The sequence below is a fragment of the Phragmites australis genome, chromosome 11 (assembly GCF_958298935.1).
Source record: "Phragmites australis chromosome 11, lpPhrAust1.1, whole genome shotgun sequence".
Taxonomy (NCBI): domain Eukaryota; kingdom Viridiplantae; phylum Streptophyta; class Magnoliopsida; order Poales; family Poaceae; genus Phragmites; species Phragmites australis.
In genome coordinates, this window is record NC_084931.1 from 32,433,664 (window position 1) to 32,453,620 (window position 19,957).

At 47.9% G+C, this 19,957-nt stretch overlaps 1 protein-coding gene across 1 annotated transcript; it reads left to right on the top strand.

Moving 5' to 3' along the window:
• The first annotated feature begins 702 nt into the window (after positions 1–702).
• Positions 703–4,249, top strand: LOC133885408 (ubiquitin-conjugating enzyme E2 36). Its single transcript, XM_062325118.1, has 8 exons — positions 703–905; positions 1,031–1,058; positions 1,181–1,267; positions 2,222–2,280; positions 3,498–3,539; positions 3,624–3,697; positions 3,896–3,993; positions 4,092–4,249. Exons 1-8 carry the CDS (start codon positions 870–872, stop codon positions 4,127–4,129), a joined length of 462 nt encoding a protein of 153 aa, XP_062181102.1. The 5' UTR covers positions 703–869; the 3' UTR covers positions 4,130–4,249.
• Positions 4,250–19,957: the final 15,708 nt, after the last annotated feature.

Below are 19,957 nucleotides of genomic sequence, written 5' to 3' on the forward strand. Positions count from 1 at the left end.
TTTTTCCAAACTTTTTTTAAACTTTTGCAAAAAAAACTTTTGGCACAAAATTCAAATGAAAAGATTTCCAAAACTTTTTTTAAGAAAAATGTTGAGCAAAAAGTTGTGATAAAATATTTTTGACAGAAGATTTTGAACCAACAATTTCGAATAAAAAAAGAGGAGTAATGGTCATACTATTCTGCTATGTTCATATTGAGAAAAAAATGTTTCAAATCGGAAAAGGTTTTGGCATAAAAATTTTAACAAAAAGTTATCAATAAAAAATATTGAGCAAATATTTTGAACAAAACTTTTGACCGAAAAAATTTGAACAGGGTCAGCCGGGCAGCAAGTTGTGCGGCTGCGCGAGGAGCGCTGCAGCGCGGGCCCGCGTAACAGAAATTTTGTCTAGGTCCTGTTTGTTTCAGCTTTGGATTCTAGCTTTCAGCTTTTATAATCTGAAGCTGAAATAAACAGGCAGCTTTTGGTTATAGCTTTTTAAAATCTGTTGGTTGGATTGTAAGAATCTGAGAATCTGGTTTTCCTCAGTTTTTGATAGATTGTGAAAGTCCATTTTACTAAACTGTCTATTAAATTTTTTTGAATCTACAGTCTAAAAGCTTTTCACAATCCAATTTTTCACAATTCAGCTTTTAATAATTCAGCTTTTATAAGCTACTTTTTAGAATCTAGCTGAAACAAACGGGCCCTAAACCATCCGTCCGTCCGTCCGTCGCTGCCCATTCGCATGCGTCAGCGACGACGCGCGAGGGATCTCGGTCGCCCATAGACGGCCCCTCGTCTCGTCTCGTCTCGTCTTCTCCATCGCCGCACGAAGCTTGAGGCAGTCCCCGCCCCTCTAGCCCTGCTCAATCCAGCCCGGCTCCATGGCCAACAGCAACCTCCCTCGCCGAATCATCAAGGTGCGCCTCGCGATCTGGTCGCCCCTCCCGCTACCCCCAGATCTATCTCCGCCCTCTCCTGCTCGATGGAATCGGATACTTTTTTTTTGTGGTGATTAATCTGTTTGGAATTTGGATCTGTGCAGGAGACGCAGCGGCTTCTCAGCGAGCCAGGTGCCTGGTTATTGTTTTTGCGAGATTCTTTCTTAGAATTTTGGCGGAATTCGGTGTCTGCTGTTAGTGTTCTGGTCTCGCCTGTGGTGTTTGATTCCGCCTTCTTTCCCCCATGCGTGCAGCTCCAGGGATTAGCGCGTCGCCATCCGAGGAGAACATGCGCTACTTCAATGTCATGATCCTTGGCCCCACGCAGTCACCTTATGAAGGTGTTCCTCTTTTCAGATTTTAGTTGAGATATTGGTGTATCATTTGGCTGTTGTGTGCTTCTGATGCTGCAATGTTTATGCTGAGAAATGTGGATTAAGTACTGCGTTGTGTTTAGTATTATCGTGTTTCGTGGATTATACCCGCCGTTCCTTTGTACTGGTAATATGTATGCCTCTTTTTGTTTGTGAAGAAGTTGCAATTGTTTATGGACTACTAATATGGTCTACTGCTAGGAGAGTAGCGCTAGTTCAACAGTATGGATAGCTCATGCACACGCTTGGAAACTTAAGTTATCTGAATAGGACGGTGCCATTCTCCTAAATGATTGCCACCATGTGCTGGTTCAATTCAATTGTGTCTTTGTACATGCAGTAGTAGTGCTTTGTGCTTTTATTATGAGCATGCAACAATTCAGGCTTACATATTCATTTGCGACAAGTGCCAGTACAACCGCTAGACTTCTAGTGGACCTGGTTTTTGCTTGAGCGCTTCCAGGGTTCTATAAATTATGTCACACAGGGATGTCACCACACATGCAATTAATTTCGACATGATCCATGGAACAAGTTTTGACTCTTCCATGTTAGGTTCATGCCTGTGTCATATTAAGTAATTTGCCTATAACCTGAATCTACTGCATTTCCTTTTGCCCTTTTGTGATCATACAAGCTGCTGATACGCTCCCAACAGAGATTATATACCATGTTTATGAGCAATACAGAGTAATTGAAATGAGGTGCATGTATATAACTAAGGATGCAAATAACAACTTGTTTACATACTGTTGAAGAGTACTCTATGTAGCTAGTACTAATTTTTTTAACTTGGTTAATATGTATCGTATATGTTATTTGTGTTTGATAATAGGCTTTAATGTTTTATGGAACCTTGTTTCGTTTATTCATTTGCATCTGGTCTCCTGATATAGTTTCTTCTACTTATTTGTTGGACAGGTGGAGTTTTCAAGCTTGAACTTTTCTTACCTGAGGAATATCCGATGGCTGCTCCAAAAGTAATTTCTTGATCAATCATTAATGTTAGTTTTCCAAATTATTAGTTTGCATTAATATTTCCCTGTTGTATGTGTTTGGCTGTAACGGTAGATTTTAATGAACGGTTTGTTTTTCTACTTGCAACTGTTTGATAAATTTAATACTGCCTGCATAACTTGAAATCCTATCATGATCTTGATACATTTTCTTTTGTTATAATAATTAACCCTTTCATTATGTTATCGACGAGAAGAGAAATGCTACACAGTTGCACAAATAATGAAAATTACAAACAGAAGTGATTTTGGGATATAATTTCAGTGGATGAACCTTGCATTGAACTTTGTCCACTTAGTGCTGCTTATGCATTTCAATGTTTTCCCCTTCCTGTTTGGTGGAGCCAATGTCTTATTTTAACTTCTACTAACTAAGTGCCCGTGCGCTGTAACGAAAACACAAACATTGTACGTGGTAATATCAAGCACAAACTCAAGATATAGAGATGTGGATGCTCTATAGGAGGGCCGCCGAATACGTCGAGAACGATGTCGTAGTTTGATTTCATATGTGATCCGAAAAGGAGGAGATTATCTGCTAATTTTCCTCCTAATTTCTTTATTTATTTTCATTAGTAAAATAGGTCCCATATCCGTAGCCGGTATCGAGACGGGGAGGCTGGAGGATGAGAGTGGATGGCAAAAGTGGTAAATTATTCGAATTTTAGGGTTTTTTATTAGATAAGAGGAGAGTAGGGGGAATAGGTGACGCCGGAACCAACTCATATTTTATATTTTAACTTCTACTCATTAATTCACACAATAAACCTAGCGAGCAGGAACACTATTATTTTACTTCTTTTACTGGAAAAATCAGTACTAGCATTTTTTAGTACTTTGACCTGCATATTATATTGTTCTTTTGTTAGCTTCATTGATCTCTTCACACAACTTAACACTTGCCTTTTTTAAATAAGTGTATTGGCACATGAATCGTTATATAATACTCCTAATTTAATAACTAGTACAGTGCATGCTGTTAGAAATGGGTTTTGCTTTGTTAAAAATTTAGTTGTCACCTCCTAGGCCTGATTTTGTTATACTTTCTAGGTTTATATGCTCGACTGTTTTAGGATTACCATCATCTAACCTACTTAGTTAGAGCTATTCTATTTGTAATTTTTTATCTCTTGTCGCTGTGTTGTAACCTGAACGTAATTTTACTTTGGCTTCTGCTGCAGGTTAGATTTCTTACTAAAATTTATCATCCCAACATTGACAAGGTGGGCAAGGAAAATAGTATTCTTTGCGATTTTTATTTTTTTTAATGATGACTCATTGGCAATGGCTGATGAACTTCCCTACAGCTTGGTAGGATATGCCTTGACATTCTCAAGGACAAATGGAGTCCAGCTCTTCAGATTCGTACAGTTCTGTTGAGGTAACTACATATTTCATTGCTTATTTGGCTTGGCCAAATATATCTGCGGATGATGATATATGATGCTACTCCTCTACACTATAAAACCATGACTTTCCATTTTTCCTTAGTGTTAGTTCCCAGAGTGTTTCTTGTACTTCTCTGATGTCTACCATACTAGTGTGCTACCTTACTGCCCTCACAATATTTGGTCTTCAGCATCCAGGCACTGCTGAGTGCTCCAAATCCAGATGATCCTCTCTCAGACAACATTGCAAAACACTGGAAAGCCAATGAAGCTGAAGCTGTCGAGACAGGTACTTGTAGATGTAGTAAACAAAGCCATGAACAAAGGGACACTCTTTCCTCCCCGTTTTATTTTCTTGATGTCCTAACAAGGCATTGGGTTTTGCAGCGAAGGAGTGGACTCGCCTGTATGCAAGCGGGGCATGACAACCAAACGTTATTTTGGATGTAATAACACTGTCATTGTTTGGGCCTGATTGAATATCATTTGCTTTATAAGAGCAAATTTAAGATATGTTGCAATGGAAATGAGTGTTTGAACCCTAACAGTTGGAGTTATGTCTTGTACTTGTGGTTCCGGCTCCCTTCACTGCAGTGCATCTTTAGCCAAAGCAGGTTTCTCCTCTGATGTGCTCTGAGTAGACTGAGCATATATGCTGCTGGTTCTCAGTTCCTGTTCTTACCCAAGGAACACTTTTGGAGCCATTTCGTAACATGTTGGAGAAATGAGAAGCGCATAAACTATCTCTCGAGGAACCAACCAAGAGGTTGTTTTCCTAATAGCTTGATAACTTCTCTTGTTGTCTGGAGGGACTCCCGATTGGTTTTGAGGATGCGCACTTGTATTGTTCTTCGTTTGTTACTAACATATCTTGGCTAAAACCTTCATTCCTGCAATGTATTTTGTTGGCTGTTTTGGGTCGTCGCCGTTTTCTGCCATTGAGCTAGCTATATGTATGCGTCATGTTCTATTCTCTGACGAGCATTTTTACCCTCCTTATCAAGAATTATAACTAAGAGGTAATATACCAAAATTTTGGTACTAGGTATTAAGGGTGTGATTATGTGATTGGTTACTCGTATATATGCAGTTTAAGCGAGTCATATTTGTTGAAAAAGAGTATTTAATTAGTTGTATCTGTTTTGGTAGGTTAAGTTTTTATTTAGTTGATTAAATTTAAGATCGTATGAGCAGATGTCAGAGTTGAGATTGTGATTGATTGCTCGTATAAATGTGATTTTGTGATACTGACATGTTAACCGTTTGCATGAACGGATGCAAGAGTCTGTATTCGTCGAGTCAGACTGTAGATATATATTTATATCAATCGAACTAGACTAAAACAGTACATATAAATAATTAAAATGCTTCTACCTAATACTCAGCGTATTATAGGTATCCGGGATCAGGTTGCTCTCAGCGTAGCGTCGTAGACCCCTAGTTGAACGACAGGTAGCAGCCTTGGAGGTACTGAATTGCTGGGCCAGGCCATGCATATCCAAATCCAAACGGCCTGCGTGAACAAGGGGCGGACTCAAGATAAACGCATCCGGCCCTAAGGCTGGCACTAGTCCTATCATTGCAAACCTGGCTGCTGAAACGTCTTGTTCCTGCAGGAAAAAAAAAAACGCACTGCAGAAACGTGAAGTGATCCTGATGCAGTCTGCAAAGAGATCAGAACACAACGTGTCAGAGATGCACTATCCTATCCAATGGTTCTATGCAATCCTGCCAATGGCCGTCGTCGTTGCAGCTGCTGCAAATTTAGTAGGGTCGTGCTGATCAGCTATGGATCACGAGATAAGCTCGATCGGGAACTTCTTTTGCTGAAAAGGAAATAGGAGAGAGTTGGCCATATCTATATGCCTCTCGGGGAGGATGAACGTTCGCTTCTTTCTTTGCATGCATTGTATGGGGGCAGCAGAGCACGAAGGTCTGGTCCTGGGTTCCTTACTTCTGTATGCTGCCTTCTATGCAATTGTCCACATGATACGAGAGCTTTCCCCTTTCTCACGATCAAAATGCTGCCTTCTCTTGTGGCCGTTGGTTGCCATTCGTTCTGTCGACATTGGTCCAGCCTCTACGTGCCACACCCTAGTACTGCTCACCTCGCATAGGTAGCCCTAGAATATGCTTTGCACAGACCACAGTTGCACTCTCGCACTTGGCATCGAGGATAAGAACCCACGCCGATCGATGCATTGCACCTTCCGCCACTTGGACAGCAGCTGATCACTGCCACGTACGCGATATGTCCACGAGGAAATGAAGAGGGCTATAGCAGCTCGCCTGTCGCCTGGGTGCCCGAGGAGCACGCACGGGATGGAACGGAAAAAGCTCGCTCTCATCGACTTGTCCCGTCGGGTTCGCGCGCGGCAGGGAGCGAGCTGGGCCTGGGGCAACTGCCACTTACACCTGGCTCGACAGAGATTCTCTGCCGTGCTCCTTGGGGACGAAACCGAAGGGCATCCGGCCAGGTTCTGATTGATTCGCGCCGTGCAGGTTACGTTCATGGGTGCAGGTGCAGCCCTTCCATGGCAGCTCCCCAAAGGCAGACAGCGAGAGGTGGTGCCAGTCTCATCAGGCTTGTTTGGTAGAGTTCTGTATCTAATTTATCTATGTAAAATGTTTTTTATTATATGATTAAAAGTAATTATTTAAAATAAATTCTATAGAGCAAGAGAACTAGGTTTTTCAGCTCTTGGTATCTAATTTATTTTAGGGAACTACTCCCATAGAATTACTCTGTGAACTGAAAACTATAAACTATCGTTGGTCAGAGCTTTCACTAATTTCACTCTGAAAATTGGTCTGTGGGCTCTGCCAATCGGCCCCGTATCCTCTCTGCCTCGCTGGTCTCTACTCAAGAACTGTCCGCGCACTCAGCACAAGCTTATCGCCCAAGATTTCTTAAGAACTCGTAAGTGTAACAATGCAGGTTTGGTATGGAAAAAAAGAAGAAAAAGCAATAGAGAGAAAAAGGCAGAAATAAGTAAACAAGTTTGAGATGAAATCGCGGGTCGTCACGGCCAGCAGAAATTAAGCCAAGTTGAAGCCGTTCAAACATTTTTACCAGAAAAGGACCCGGCATAGACTTTGAGAACCTTTACAGTAGAATCCTGCAGGGCCGTGTTAGACCACTTGCTTAATCATGCAAATCTGTTACCACCTTTTGGTCAAATCAGATGAAAAGGATCATATGCATGGCATATTGGCATGCAATGGCTCGTGCGGCCTGTCCTCCCTAATTCATGCCTTTTGCTGGACAGGTGAATCTTCAGATTGTGGTGGTGGTTAGCGGGGGCTCCCTGTCGCTGCTCTCCTCTGCCTGGCCCAGGGTCAATAATGGTGTCCCTAATCAGAGGAAACGGTTTTCCCATGTGACCGCAAGGAGAGATCATGTCACGCTAGTACTACCATGGACGGTGGATATATTTGGACTAGGGTACAAGTTGCTTCCAAGAACTCATTGGCAATTCGATGCCATTTTTTTTTGTAGTTGCAGCATATACGGAAATCTGGCGACGCGTGCGTAGGAGTGTCTGGTGCAAACTCTCCTTAAAATGGGCGAACGTAAACTCGTTTTCCGAAAAAAGAATTTAAGCGCGTGAGATAGCTGAAAATAGTGGGACATCGATGTATGCTTTTGGACGTGCACGTGTGTGCACACTCGGAAGGCAAAGGAGCACCGGTGCTGACATTTCAAGCGGTTCATCGAGGAATACGACAACTTAAGTGGAGCACGTAAAATTGGGAGGGGGTGAAGTTTCCGGCGTTGGTCGTGCCCAAGAAAGGGTTCAGGCTTTGGTCGCAGTCAGCACCACCGAACTTTGCCAGCCTGAGGCTGCATTTCGGGCGCCATTTCCATCCGATGTCCTGTATTAACACTCGAACCGGCGTATCACATATGCATGCTCTGCCCGGGGTATTTACGATGCATTCCAGATCGACAAGTGATTCTCCGCTGTTTACGTAAGCAGAGACACGTCGACCCTTCATCATTTTCGGACAGAAGGATCACACTGATCCTTGTGCTGTCCACTTGCTCAAACTGTTGTTACTGGGTCGAGGCCGTTGGGATTGTTACACTAACAAAGTTTGTTAGTTCAGCGGAAGCAACAATAATTTTAACATAATCTAAAATCAGCTTAAGAACATTTTAATACTTATGAATGGAAACATATGCATTACACATATATGGGTATAGGCAGCAGCAGCCACATTAACCAAATGGACATCTGATTTTTAACATGAAAAATCCCTAAATTGGGATCAAAACCACATGACCTAGCCTAGCCAAATCTCTTCCACTATATTAATATGGGATTACATAAAGTCTTCTCTAGATAGCACTAGAAGCTCACATACATTACGATTTCACCATCTTAGATGATAACAAGATTTGGGGGGTGGGGGGGGGGGGCAACAAGCATAGAGTTTGGAAGAACCTCACCAATGATGGTGGAATAATAGATAGGAGAAAATAAGGTGTGGATGTGGAGTTCACAACCTTAAGAACAAAATCCCCTTACTTGCTTGCAAGATCTCCTCTCCAATCTCCTTTTTCTCTCTACCTTCTCTCTTCTCCAATCTTGTTTTTGTTCGTATTCTGATTTTCCGTGTTCTGTAGCAGCTTCTACTTCTCCCATAAGGCTAAATAGAGTAGTTTAGAAAGTGCCCAAGGTAGTACCCACACCTTGAGACACATTCCTTACATGTGGGGCTGCTCATTTAAAACTTAATACTCTCCTCATTGCCCACCTCATGAGGAGGATTTCTCAACATATCTCCCCCTCCAACTCATGAGGGGGCACTGCTGCTATCTTATTGTGCACTTGCAGCTTCCCCTTGGACAGAAGTTTAGTCATTATATCCGCACCATTTATGTCGATATGGATTTTATCAAGTTATAGCAATTTAGAACTCACCACTTTTTGAATCCAATAATATCTTACCTCAATGTGCTTGGTTCGAGAATGAAGACTTGGATTCTTAGCAAGATGAATGGCACTTTAGTTGCCACAAAATAGATTAAACTTCTCTTGCTTATGGCCCAACCCTTGTAAGAAGTTTTTCATCCATAACACTTCCTTGCAAGCTTCAGCTGTTGCTATGTATTTAACCTCTGTAGTTGATAATGAAATACATTTCCACAGCCTTGATTGCCATGACACTGGTCCCCTTGCACCAGATATCTCGATGTAGACTTTTTGGAGTCTTTATCTTTAGCATAATCTGCATCTGTATAGCCTTGCAATACATGATCACCACTTCCATGTTAGGGAACGGATTGGCTACAGTAGCCTAAAAATATTTTTTTCTACCGCATTCACATAGGAAATCATGCAAGTAGATCATAGATCATTATCACTTAACACGCAGTGCAGCGGAAGAAGAGTTGGAGTAGACTGATTCAATATTATGCGTGTCAAACTCCTCGAGCAGCTTCTCGATCAGATCTGCGACTAGCTCCGCGCAGACGGTCACACTCCTCGACCAACTCCGAGAAAGTGGTCATGCTCCTTGACCAGCTCCGAGAAGGTGGTCACGCTCCTCGAGCAGTTTCCCAATCAGTTCCGATCACGGGCACCACATCCTCGATCAGCTTCGCGACCATGTAGAGAAAGTAGTCGATCACGTCAACCACGAACATGAAGCCTCAACCACGTCCTCGATCACGATGAGGAAGTAGTCGAACCCGTGCTAGTGTCCTTGTCGTCGATCAGCACCGCAACAACCGCAGCAGTACCTTCATGGTATCCACATGTACGAGGATGGAACGTCGTACGCCGGTGTGCTAGCACCACGCGCCTGACTAGGGTTTTATAGGGAGTTAGGGAAGAGGTGGCGGCCAGGGTTTTGGTGGCGAAATCAGCTCTAACGCTCATGGCCCTTGCCTTCTCTTATATAGAGTAAACTAATGAGCTTTTAATCTCATTAAATCCCATTATGACTCTAAACCCTAATGAACATTCAATCATATTAAATCCTATTCGTAGATCCAATCTGCATACGTGATCGCCTCTAGAGCATATCACCAACAATCTCCCGCTTGCACTAGAGTCGACTTATGCAAGTTTTAAATTTCATCCCTTTAAGTGTGTGACCCGTTAGGTTCATGTGTAAATGGTCACTACCCAAAAACCCTTTCTGAATTACAAGTCAATAGCGGTAACTAGCAGCACATATTGACTCTTGAGCACACATAAAGATCATATCGACTTAACCTTGATATACGCATGCACTAATCCTTTTACCACACGATACCAGTCAAGTATAAGCAATATTCGTGCCACCCTTGTGATAGCTCGACCATTCACTCGATCAAGTAGTGGATTCATCATAATTAACTCTTTAATTATATTGATATGGTCATACATTTTCTCAATCCAACTACCTCATGGGGCCTATAGATATCTCTCCTATTATCTAGGAGGAAAATTTTTCATCTTGATCGCTCACATCCCATAACATGTTTCATAACATAGCTGAAAGCAACATTTATAACTACACAGTTATAGAATAGCATTTGAAAGTCCCTAAGTGTGTTACTACACATTCTAGAATCAATAATGATCTCAGGTCAAAGGATTCTGCAGGTACACCATTCAAGACCACAACTAATGGCACTTCATATAACTATCCCAACAGTGTCTCGAGGTGGGTCTGTCCAACACCATGTTCGCTAACATGTGCCTACATTATTGATTTGATATCTTCATATCTATGATCTATGAAACATGATCATCAATCAATACAAGTGATGGTTTGTGAATCATCATTGTTCCATATGATGATATGAAACCAGAAACTATTTTAGAATGACATCAAATAATGAGTCTCATGAGTAAGTCACATACTTGGTGATCAATATCTATAATGATCATTCAAGGAACATAGTAACAAATTACTCAAGACAACATAGACATAGAAGTGATACAATCATCCCTATGATCGTCTTTACGACATATCACCAAAACTTTTCTACTTGCACTAGAGCCAGTCACATAGGTATACAATACCTATTGCTTGATAGTGCATCTTCTTTCAGGCTGAAGGATAAGACAAGCTAACAGATCCAATCTGATATGTATCCAATATTAATTGCATATATTTACATCACTTCTCCATTCAGTTCAAATGATGTATCCATATCAAAGTACATGCTCGAAATTATGGTGGTACCAATGCACCCAGTGCTTGTGCAATAGATCAACTATTGACAATAGAGATTCACTGGACTGAACACATTGCAAACCACACATAACTCAGAAACTAATTTTCTGATCCAAACAATTTCCAATGCGACTTCAAAAACGATGGTGTACTTAGCAATAGTTGTAGAGTAGGCAACAGTTCTTGCATAGAACATTCCTAGCTCACCGCTCCATCATTTACATAAAACTAGATTCCACGCCATGATTCCTTTGTTGGTTTATATCATTGGTATCTAGGTCTAGAAGTCATACTTTCTTTCCTTTTCTCGAGAAATTCTAAGTATTCCTGGTTTCTCTTTGAACTATCATCATATGACTACAACTCTTTAAGTGTCATGCCCCACTTTCTGAACATATACATAAGTGAGGCTTTCATGATTAAGTATCGTTTAGCCAAGCTTAGTTCTCCACAAAGCAATATGTCCTTCAATCATATTAAGTCATATTCAATATGAGGCAATGACATAAAGTAAGTAATCATAGTATTTCTTATAAACTCCATGAGTTACAAAATGGCATCTTTGATCTAGTTTATCAGGACAAGAACCTCTAGAACACATCCTTTGCATCATTAAGTGAGAATAATTCCCAATTCAATTTCATATCAATTGTTACAATTTAATCCGGAATTGTAAGTGGAACTCTTCCAAAATCTACAACAAAATATATGCAACGCTTCAGTACTATATTTGTGTGTATCCTCCAATAAATAATTTATCAGAAGATATTCACACTGTATGTTTTGAAACTGTTTCCCTCTAACATCATACAATGGGATAAGATCCATATTCAACTAGTTTCTAGTGAGCTTTGGAATCACTGCTAGAAACCTAGGTGACATGGTAGGCAACACATTGCTAATTACATCTCTATGTGACTCTTGTTTGTTGGGTGACATCTAATACCCCAACGCCCAACACCATGCCCCAAGTCCAAAACTATTTTGATAGCTTATTAAGTAAACCAACACTATACGTGTAGATATTCGACATACACTCTAACTAGTTAAGATAAATGATGGTACCCTGCTTTGGTAAGTTTACCAAACAATGATCAAAACCTGTGTAGGTGCGGTTATTAGAAGGGCATAAATTACCCTTAATTTTTCTAAGGAAAACTAGTCTATCATGTTAATCATATCCACCATATATAATATGAAGGAATAGTATGACAGGAACATAGATAAACATCACATATAATCATATTAATTGTGAAATAGTATGACCCCTTCATATGGTGATCTCCATCTCCATGGTCCTGTCCTCTAGGTCATCATGCTCCAAGTCTCCATGATAATATACTAATCTATTACACCTGATAGCACTAGATGAATTATATAAGGAAAAAAAGTATCACAAGTCGGCACGCAGGTTGTTATACAATAACATTATAGCCTTTGGCTGCAATGTACTATGACACGTATGCCATGAAAATTACACATATGTATTACATACATAATAAGATCATACCAGTCAAAACATTCTCTGCAAAAATGAGTTAAGCGTAGAAATGAATTCTAATGTCATGACATCAACATGTTATTATAACGATCTATGTGTGTACACTACGTAACCTCTCGAAAATACATAGATCGTATCTATAAAATTGCTATGAAAATATCATCAAATTGATCAAATCAAGCCGATTCTGAGTCATTCACAATGCCTCAATTTTCACTAGATCAATCATATTAATCATCGCGTGAGGTTTTTTCAGAAACGGCGACAATACACACAACCTCGATCTGTTGTTCTTCCAACCATGTAGCAACACGCGCTGTTAGCCCCGATGGTGATTCCAGCCGATATGGGCAAGTCGCACGCATGACCATGGGGATAATGAGCTAATCTTTTTGGTCGTATAATTCCATCGACTCACACCTCATTTTGATCTCAATTTTACCAAACCGTGCATCGATTGATCCATCACATGAAACGATCACAAGAGCAACAATAGATACTATCTATTACTATCATATATCATCTATATATGACCAATCTAGATAAAAAAAAACTACACATATAGGTTCTGATACCACTGTTAGGGAACCAGTTGGCTATGCTAGCCTAAAAAAAAATTCTACCGTATTGACCTAGAAAACCTTGCAAGTAGGAGAACATAGATCATTATCATTTGACACGCAATGCAGTAGAAGAAGAGTTAGAGTAGACCGATACAACGTCGTGCGTGTCAAACTCCTCAAGCAGCTTCTCGATCAGATCCACGATCAGCCACACACAGATGGTCATGCTCCTCAACTAGCTCCGAGAAGGTGGTCACGCTCCTCGACCAGCTCCGAGCAGGTGGTTGTGCTTCTCGACCAGTTTCCCAGCCAGTTTCGACCACGGGCACCATGTCCTCGAACAGCTTCGCGGCCATATAGAGGAAGTAGTCGATCACGTCGATCACCTCATCGACAATGAACAGAAAGCCTCGACCACATCCTCGATCATGATGAGGAAGTAGTTGAACCCATCCTAGTGTCATTGTCGCTGTTAGCACCGCAACAATCGCAACAACGCCTCCTTGGTATCCACACATACAGGGATGGAACGTCGTACGCCGGTGTGCTAGCACCGCGCGCCCGACTAGGGTTTCACAGGGAGTTTAGGAAGAGGTGGCGGTTAGGGTTTTGGTGGCGAAATCAACTCCTGCACCCATGGCCCTTGCCTCGTCTTATATAGAGTACGCTAATGGGCTTTTAATCTCATTAAAATCCATCCCGACTCTAAACACTAATGGACATTCAATCATATTAAATCTCATTCGCAGATCCAATCTGCATACGTGACCGCCTTTAGGGAATATAACCTACATTCCAAAGTATAAACACAACTTGGAAGTGTGTCGGAGGATGAACTCCTGTCGCAGGGATCCCGAGAGACCCCTTTTTAAAGATTCGGCCGGGGGGATGATCCTGAACGAGCTTGTCTGGGAAATAAATGGGAACGGAAATAAATGCAGTGGCTGGTGGAGGGAGATGATCGACCTAGTGCAAGAAAGATGGGTGCACCGGGATTTAGACAGGTTCGGGCCGCGCGGGGGCGTAACACCCTACTCCTGTGTGAGTGTTATATCTCTCCTTGAAGGGAATTCTTCAAGGATGTATCTGGTTACAGGGGTGAGCTGTCTACAGAGAGCTTGAGGCTCTCGTGTTCTAGCTTGGCTTGAGCTTGTTTGTGATGTTCTTCGCCTTTTGATCTGGGCTTCGTGTGCTTCTTGAGGGTTGTCGGGGCTTTCTTGCCTTGTTCACCTTGATTTTTTTGGTCTCTTCTCTTGATCTCGTCCTGTCTAGCTTTTTTTTGTCTCTTGGCTTCGCTCTCTTTTCTTTTATAGGCGCGCCGACCTCGACTTATCCAGAATGGGAAAGAGGGGGCGCGAACGCCAAGGCGCCACGGAGAAAGGCGTCATCATTCCGTTTTGGCGAAGTGACAGGGGCGGTGGAAAAATACGGCGTGCATCCGACCACCCGCCACTGCGGATGTCCTCTGGCGTCATTAAGAGGGCTCACCGGGTAGCCACAGAGGTGCTCGGTGCGCCCACCCTGTCTTGTTCTTCTGCCAGGGCAGGGTGGCAGGCGGAGCGCTTCGATTTTGGCAACGCTATCCCGAGGCACCCGGGTGAAACCGGACGGGACCTGTGCATTTAATGGACCCACGCCCCCCTGCCAGAGCATGACAGGATCTGACACTAGGGCGTGGGCAGCTGAGAATGTCAGGATATCAGGATGTCAGGCCGCGCGTGCCTATTAAATGCGGTATTGGGCCTTTGACTGGCTGACACCTCGACGATGGGATCCCTTGGGTCGTCGGATGATCTTGCGCGAACCTGTTTGGATCATCGGGGGACTACAGTACTCGGGGGTAGGCGAGAACCCTTCCGAGCACTTCCTTCCCGGTACTTGGACTCTGCGGATCATCGGGGAACTGGGGTGCTTGGGAACCAGAGGCGGCGGCCCCGAGCACCTTCTCCCGGAACTTAGCTTCTTCTTATCTCGCAGGGTGGACCTCGCGGGATGGTGACGCGTGACGGATGGCCAGCCCGGTCTCGGGACTCAGGGACCTCTGGTTCCTGATACACCGACAGTAGCCCCCGGGCCCATTGGTAGGCGATGGCACGGAGACTGCGGATGGGCCCTTCGTCGCGGCCGAGGCCGAGGCTGGCGCAGACGCCATGCGGCAGGCTTTCGAGAGGTGGCCCTTGCGGACCCAGACCTCAAGTACGCCCCAACGGGAAAAATGAGTGGATGCGTGTCCACACAACTTCCGAAGGGTAGGATGAACGTACGGGCGGCACGCGCGGTCGCCGCGCAGATCGAGGAAAATACGCCTGGCAGCCGCTGACATCGCGCGATCGGCGGGAGATTCGCCTGGCGGTTGCGCCGAACGAGGCGACGCTTCGCCGAGCGAACCGTTTGGGCGGCAGTTTTTGAATTTTCGAGATATAAAAGGGGGATACGATCGGTCTGTCCCCCTCTTTACGCTTTCTTGCTCTTGCACTCTTGCCTTCTGTGTGCTCCGAAGCCCTTAGGAAATTTCTCAGGCGACCGGAGCACTCTTCCTTCCCTCTCTTTCCACCGCCAAAAACACCTTTCATTCTTGTCGAGATAACGAGGGTTGGAGGAGGACGCCGGGACAAGGCTTCGGACAGCATCTTGCCGGAGTCTCGTCTGAGGAACGAGGAGGCGGTGGACAAGATCAGGAAACTGCTGGTGCCGGAGGGGCAAGAAAGTGCTGTGGTGGTGACGCCGACGAGCCTGACGCCGGTGACGACCGTCCCAGGGCGGATCGTTCTCTTCACGTCTTTCGTGGCGGCGGGGTTGGTGCCGCCGTTCTCCGCCTTTTTCCTTCAAGTGCTCGAGACCTACGGCATCCAATTGGTGCACCTGAGTCCCAACTCCGTCGTAGTGTTGGCGATCTTCGCGCACTTCTGCGAGATGTTCGTGGGGGTGGCGCCTTCGGCGACGCTGCTTCGACACTTCTTTGTCCTTCGGCCGGTGGGGAAGAAGAGGGGGCACTCCACGGCGGATGTCGCGGGGTGCTGCAACCTTCGGCTTCGGGACGGCCTGGGGGATCACTACATCCCCCAGGTACTGCGCAGCAAGTGGGAGGAGTGGCGACGGGACTGGTTCTTCGTCGACGTCGACCCCCACGAGCGCCTCGAACTGCCAGAGGCGGCGGCGGAACCTCGGAGGTCGACGTGGGAGGCGCCGCCGCCAGAAGACGTGAGGCTGGAGCCGGTGCTGGAGCGCATCCGATTTCTGCGCGAGGCCGGGCTGACCTCCGTCATGGTGGTGGTGGATTTCCTGCGCCGTCGCCTGGCGCCTCTGCGGGAGCGGGCCCGGCCGAGTTGGTTCTACACCGGGCCGGAGGACATCACCAGGACCCAGATCGGTGCGAGCTGGGATCTGGGGCCGGCGGAATTGCGGGGGATGACAAGGGTGATCACTGGAACGGAGGACATGGGCCGGGCGGAACTCCCGTGGCCGGAGATGGCACTCTGCGCCAACCCCGACCGGGTGGCCATCATGGCGAGGCTGCCGGAGTTCGACGCCCAGGGGCCCGTGGACCAGCCGAGGAGCCGGAGTCCCGAAGCCTCCGAACTCCTCGGATTGGAGGAGCTGCTCGGCGAGGAGGCAACAAACAGCTCGGCGGGGGCTGGCGACGGGGCCGCCGCATGCATCAGCCGCCGTGCCAGAGAGGAGGCCGCCTCCGAAATTGCCGTGGAGGTGGCGCCGGGAGACCGGGGAAAGCGTCCCCGGGCCCTGATTCTAGTGCCGGACTCTCCGCCGTCGCCAACGGCAGCGGCAGCATTCCCGGTGCTGGAGCCACGGCTGGTGCGGATGGGGCCTGCGCCGGCGCCCGCGACCCGCGCGGCGGTACCTGAGACCCGCGCAGCGGCACCCGAGGCCCGCGCAGCGACCCCGTCGAGCCCCCAGCGGAAGAGGCGGCGGGAGGAATCCGGACCAACAGCGCCGGACCCGGACTTCAGGCTCCCAGCGGCCAAGTGGCAGTATCGGTGAGTCTCCTTTCTTGCTTTTTCCTGGGCATTTCTGGCCCTGACTAAGCTTTGACATTTTTCATCTGTCTCCCGTAGGCCGGCCACGGACGCCACTGCGACGGAGAAGGCGCGGGTGCCAAGGCCAGGGCCGAGCCCGCCGGCTGCGTCGACAGAGGCGGGCACAGGAACGGCGGAGGCGCCAATTGTCGTGGCGACCACTGGGAGAGAGGCGGAGGCGGTGGCCGAGAGGAGGACGGAGCAACCGTCCGAATCCTTGGCGCCGGCGGAACCTACCCCGGGCGCGGGGAGCCCAGGGCGGAGAACGGTGGAGGTGGATGTTTTGCCGGGGCCGGCGGACAGGGCGGCCGATACGGGAACGCGGCCGCCGTCCAAGTCTTCGGCGCCGGCGGAGCCTACCCCGGGAGCGGAGAGCCCGGGCGGATGACGGTGCAGGGCCTTAGAGAGAGCTCGGACCCCCCGGAGGCACTCTACGGAGAGGCCTGGGCCCCACCGGCGCTCGGCCAGCCCGCCGACCCCTTCCTGGCCGCCATCGAAGGCGTCCGGGTAGCGGTTGGGCGGCTGGGCGCAGCGGTGAACGCCAAGGAGAGGGAGCTCGAGGCCGAGCGCGCCCGCCTGGCATTGGAGAAGGCGCAGCTGGCGGGAGCCCAGGAGGAGGCCCGTGCGACGGCCACGCGGGAGCAGAAGCTCTTAGAAGACATCCGCGCGGAAGCCGCGCGGGAACAAGAAATTTTGAAGACCGCGCGGGCAGAAGCCGCGCGGGAACGAGAAGACGCCGCCCGCCTGGCTGAGGCGTCGAAGCAGCAAGCTTGTCGGAGCGGGAAGAACTTGGCTGGTCGGAGGCGGGGCGAGGAGCATAACACGCCCTGGCCTCCGCAGCCTTGGCGCACTTATCGGCCAGTGCGAAGAGTTCCGCAGTGGTCTCGATCTCGTGCGTGCCTAGCTTTTCGAGCATCCGCTCGTCGCGGACGCCCTGCCGGAAAGCAACAATAACAGCATGGGGGCCACTCGCGAAATAGTGTTGCGAACCTGGCTGAAGCGCTGTATAAAGCGCCGTAGCGTCTCCCCTTCCTGCTGTTGGATGGCGTGGAGGTCGCACTCCGAACCGGGGCGCGTAAACGTGCCCTAAAAGTTGGCCTCAAACTGGTGGCACAGATCATCCCAGGAGCTAATAGACCCCGGGGGTAAGTGCATAAGCCAAGAGCGGGCGGAGCCCCTCAAGGCAACATGAAAATAGTTTGCCATCACCTTTTCGCTGCCTCCGGCCGCTTGGACGGCCGTTGTGTAGATCTGGAGGAACTCGACGGGGTCGATGGACCTGTCGTACTTCTCCGATAGCTCGGGGCGGAACTTGGAAGGCCACCTGACCCGACGGAGCTCGGTGGTGAAGGCACGGCAGCCGGTGCCGTACCCCGCAGCACGAGTAGGGGTCCTTGGTGGCGAGTGGCGGCGAGCCGGGGATCCCCGGTGGCCTTGGGCCGGGAGAGAGGAAGCCTGGTCCTCTGCCCCGACCCCCTGCCGGGTCTCCCGCTGGCGCTCGAGAGTAACTCGGGCATCCTCGTGGCCCCTCCGCTCGTCAAGGCGCAAGCGAAGGTCCCGGGCTTCGGACACGGCCAGGGGGACGACACTCCGCCTGGAGGGCCCTCGGCCCGTGCGGGCGTTGCCCGTTGAGGAGTCGGCTCTGGCGGCACCACGCTCAGAGGTGGTGCGAGGACTCCCGACCTGCACCTGGCGACGGGCAGTGCCGACCAAAGCGACGACATCTTGGATCCACCGGCCTTCCGGAGTGTTCGGCGTGGCCTGAATGGGCGGGTGCCTGAGGAGAGCATGCGCTGCAAGCAGCGCGCTCCCTGGGCCGGCCTCGCTGAATGCGAGCCTGCGCCGAGGTGGTACCCGACGTGGTCCAGAGGCAGACCTAGCGGCCGGGGTCCCGACCACCTGCTGGGGGTCGGAAAGTGCGTCGGCAGCGGCGGCGGCGGCCCTGATGGGCCCAACACCTTGATCCCCTTGAGCGGGAAAAACCGCGCACGTGGATGGCGGCTGCTGCTGGTACGCAACAGCGACTGGGCTCTCTCTGGCGTCGGGCAGCGCTCCGTCACTGGAAGTGGAGCCGGAACGCTGGAGACGGTGCCCACCAGCCATCTTTTCCTGTGGAAAAAAGCGAAACAAACAAATCCAGGGATATTCCCCCCTACCTGGCGCGCCAGCTGTCGGAGGATGAACTCCTGTCGCAGGGATCCCGAGAGACCCCTTTTTAAAGATTCGGCCGGGGGGATGATCCTGAACGAGCTTGTCTGGGAAATAAATGGGAACGGAAATAAATGCAGTGGCTGGTGGAGGGAGATGATCGACCTAGTGCAAGAAAAATGGGTGCACCGGGATTTAGACAGGTTCGGGCCGCGCGGGGGCGTAACACCCTACTCCTGTGTGAGTGTTATATCTCTCCTTGAAGGGAATTCTTCAAGGATGTATCTGGTTACAGGGGTGAGCTGTCTACAAAGAGCTTGAGGCTCTCGTGTTCTAGCTTGGCTTGAGCTTGTTTGTGATGTTCTTCGCCTTTTGATCTGGGCTTCGTGTGCTTCTTGAGGGTTGTCGGGGCTTTCTTGCCTTGTTCACCTTGATTTTTTTTGTCTCTTCTCTTGATCTCGTCCTGTCTAGGTTTTTTTGTCTCTTGGCTTCGCTCTCTTTTCTTTTATCCAGAATGGGAAAGAGGGGGCGCGAACGCCAAGGCGCCACGGAGAAAGGCGTCATCATTCCGTTTTGGCGAAGTGACAGGGGCGGTGGAAAAATGCGGCGTGCATCCGACCACCCGCCACTGCAGATGTCCTCCGGCGTCATTAAGAGGGCTCACCGGGTAGCCACAGAGGTGCTCGGTGCGCCCACCCTGTCTTGTTCTTCTGCCAGGGCAGGGTGGCAGGCGGAGCGCTTCGATTTTGGCAACGCTATCCCGAGGCACCCGGGTGAAATCGGACGGGACCTGTGCATTTAATGGACCCACGCCCCCCTGCTAGAGCATGA

Bases quoted from the DNA above. Each gene is read 5' to 3' on its own strand.
- LOC133885408 (XM_062325118.1), top strand. From the start codon at position 870: ATGGCCAACAGCAACCTCCCTCGCCGAATCATCAAG. The intron at 3,698-3,895 runs GTAACTACATAT...TTTGGTCTTCAG, and splicing joins ATTCGTACAGTTCTGTTGAG to CATCCAGGCACTGCTGAGTG. The intron at 3,994-4,091 runs GTACTTGTAGAT...TGGGTTTTGCAG, and splicing joins AGCTGAAGCTGTCGAGACAG to CGAAGGAGTGGACTCGCCTG.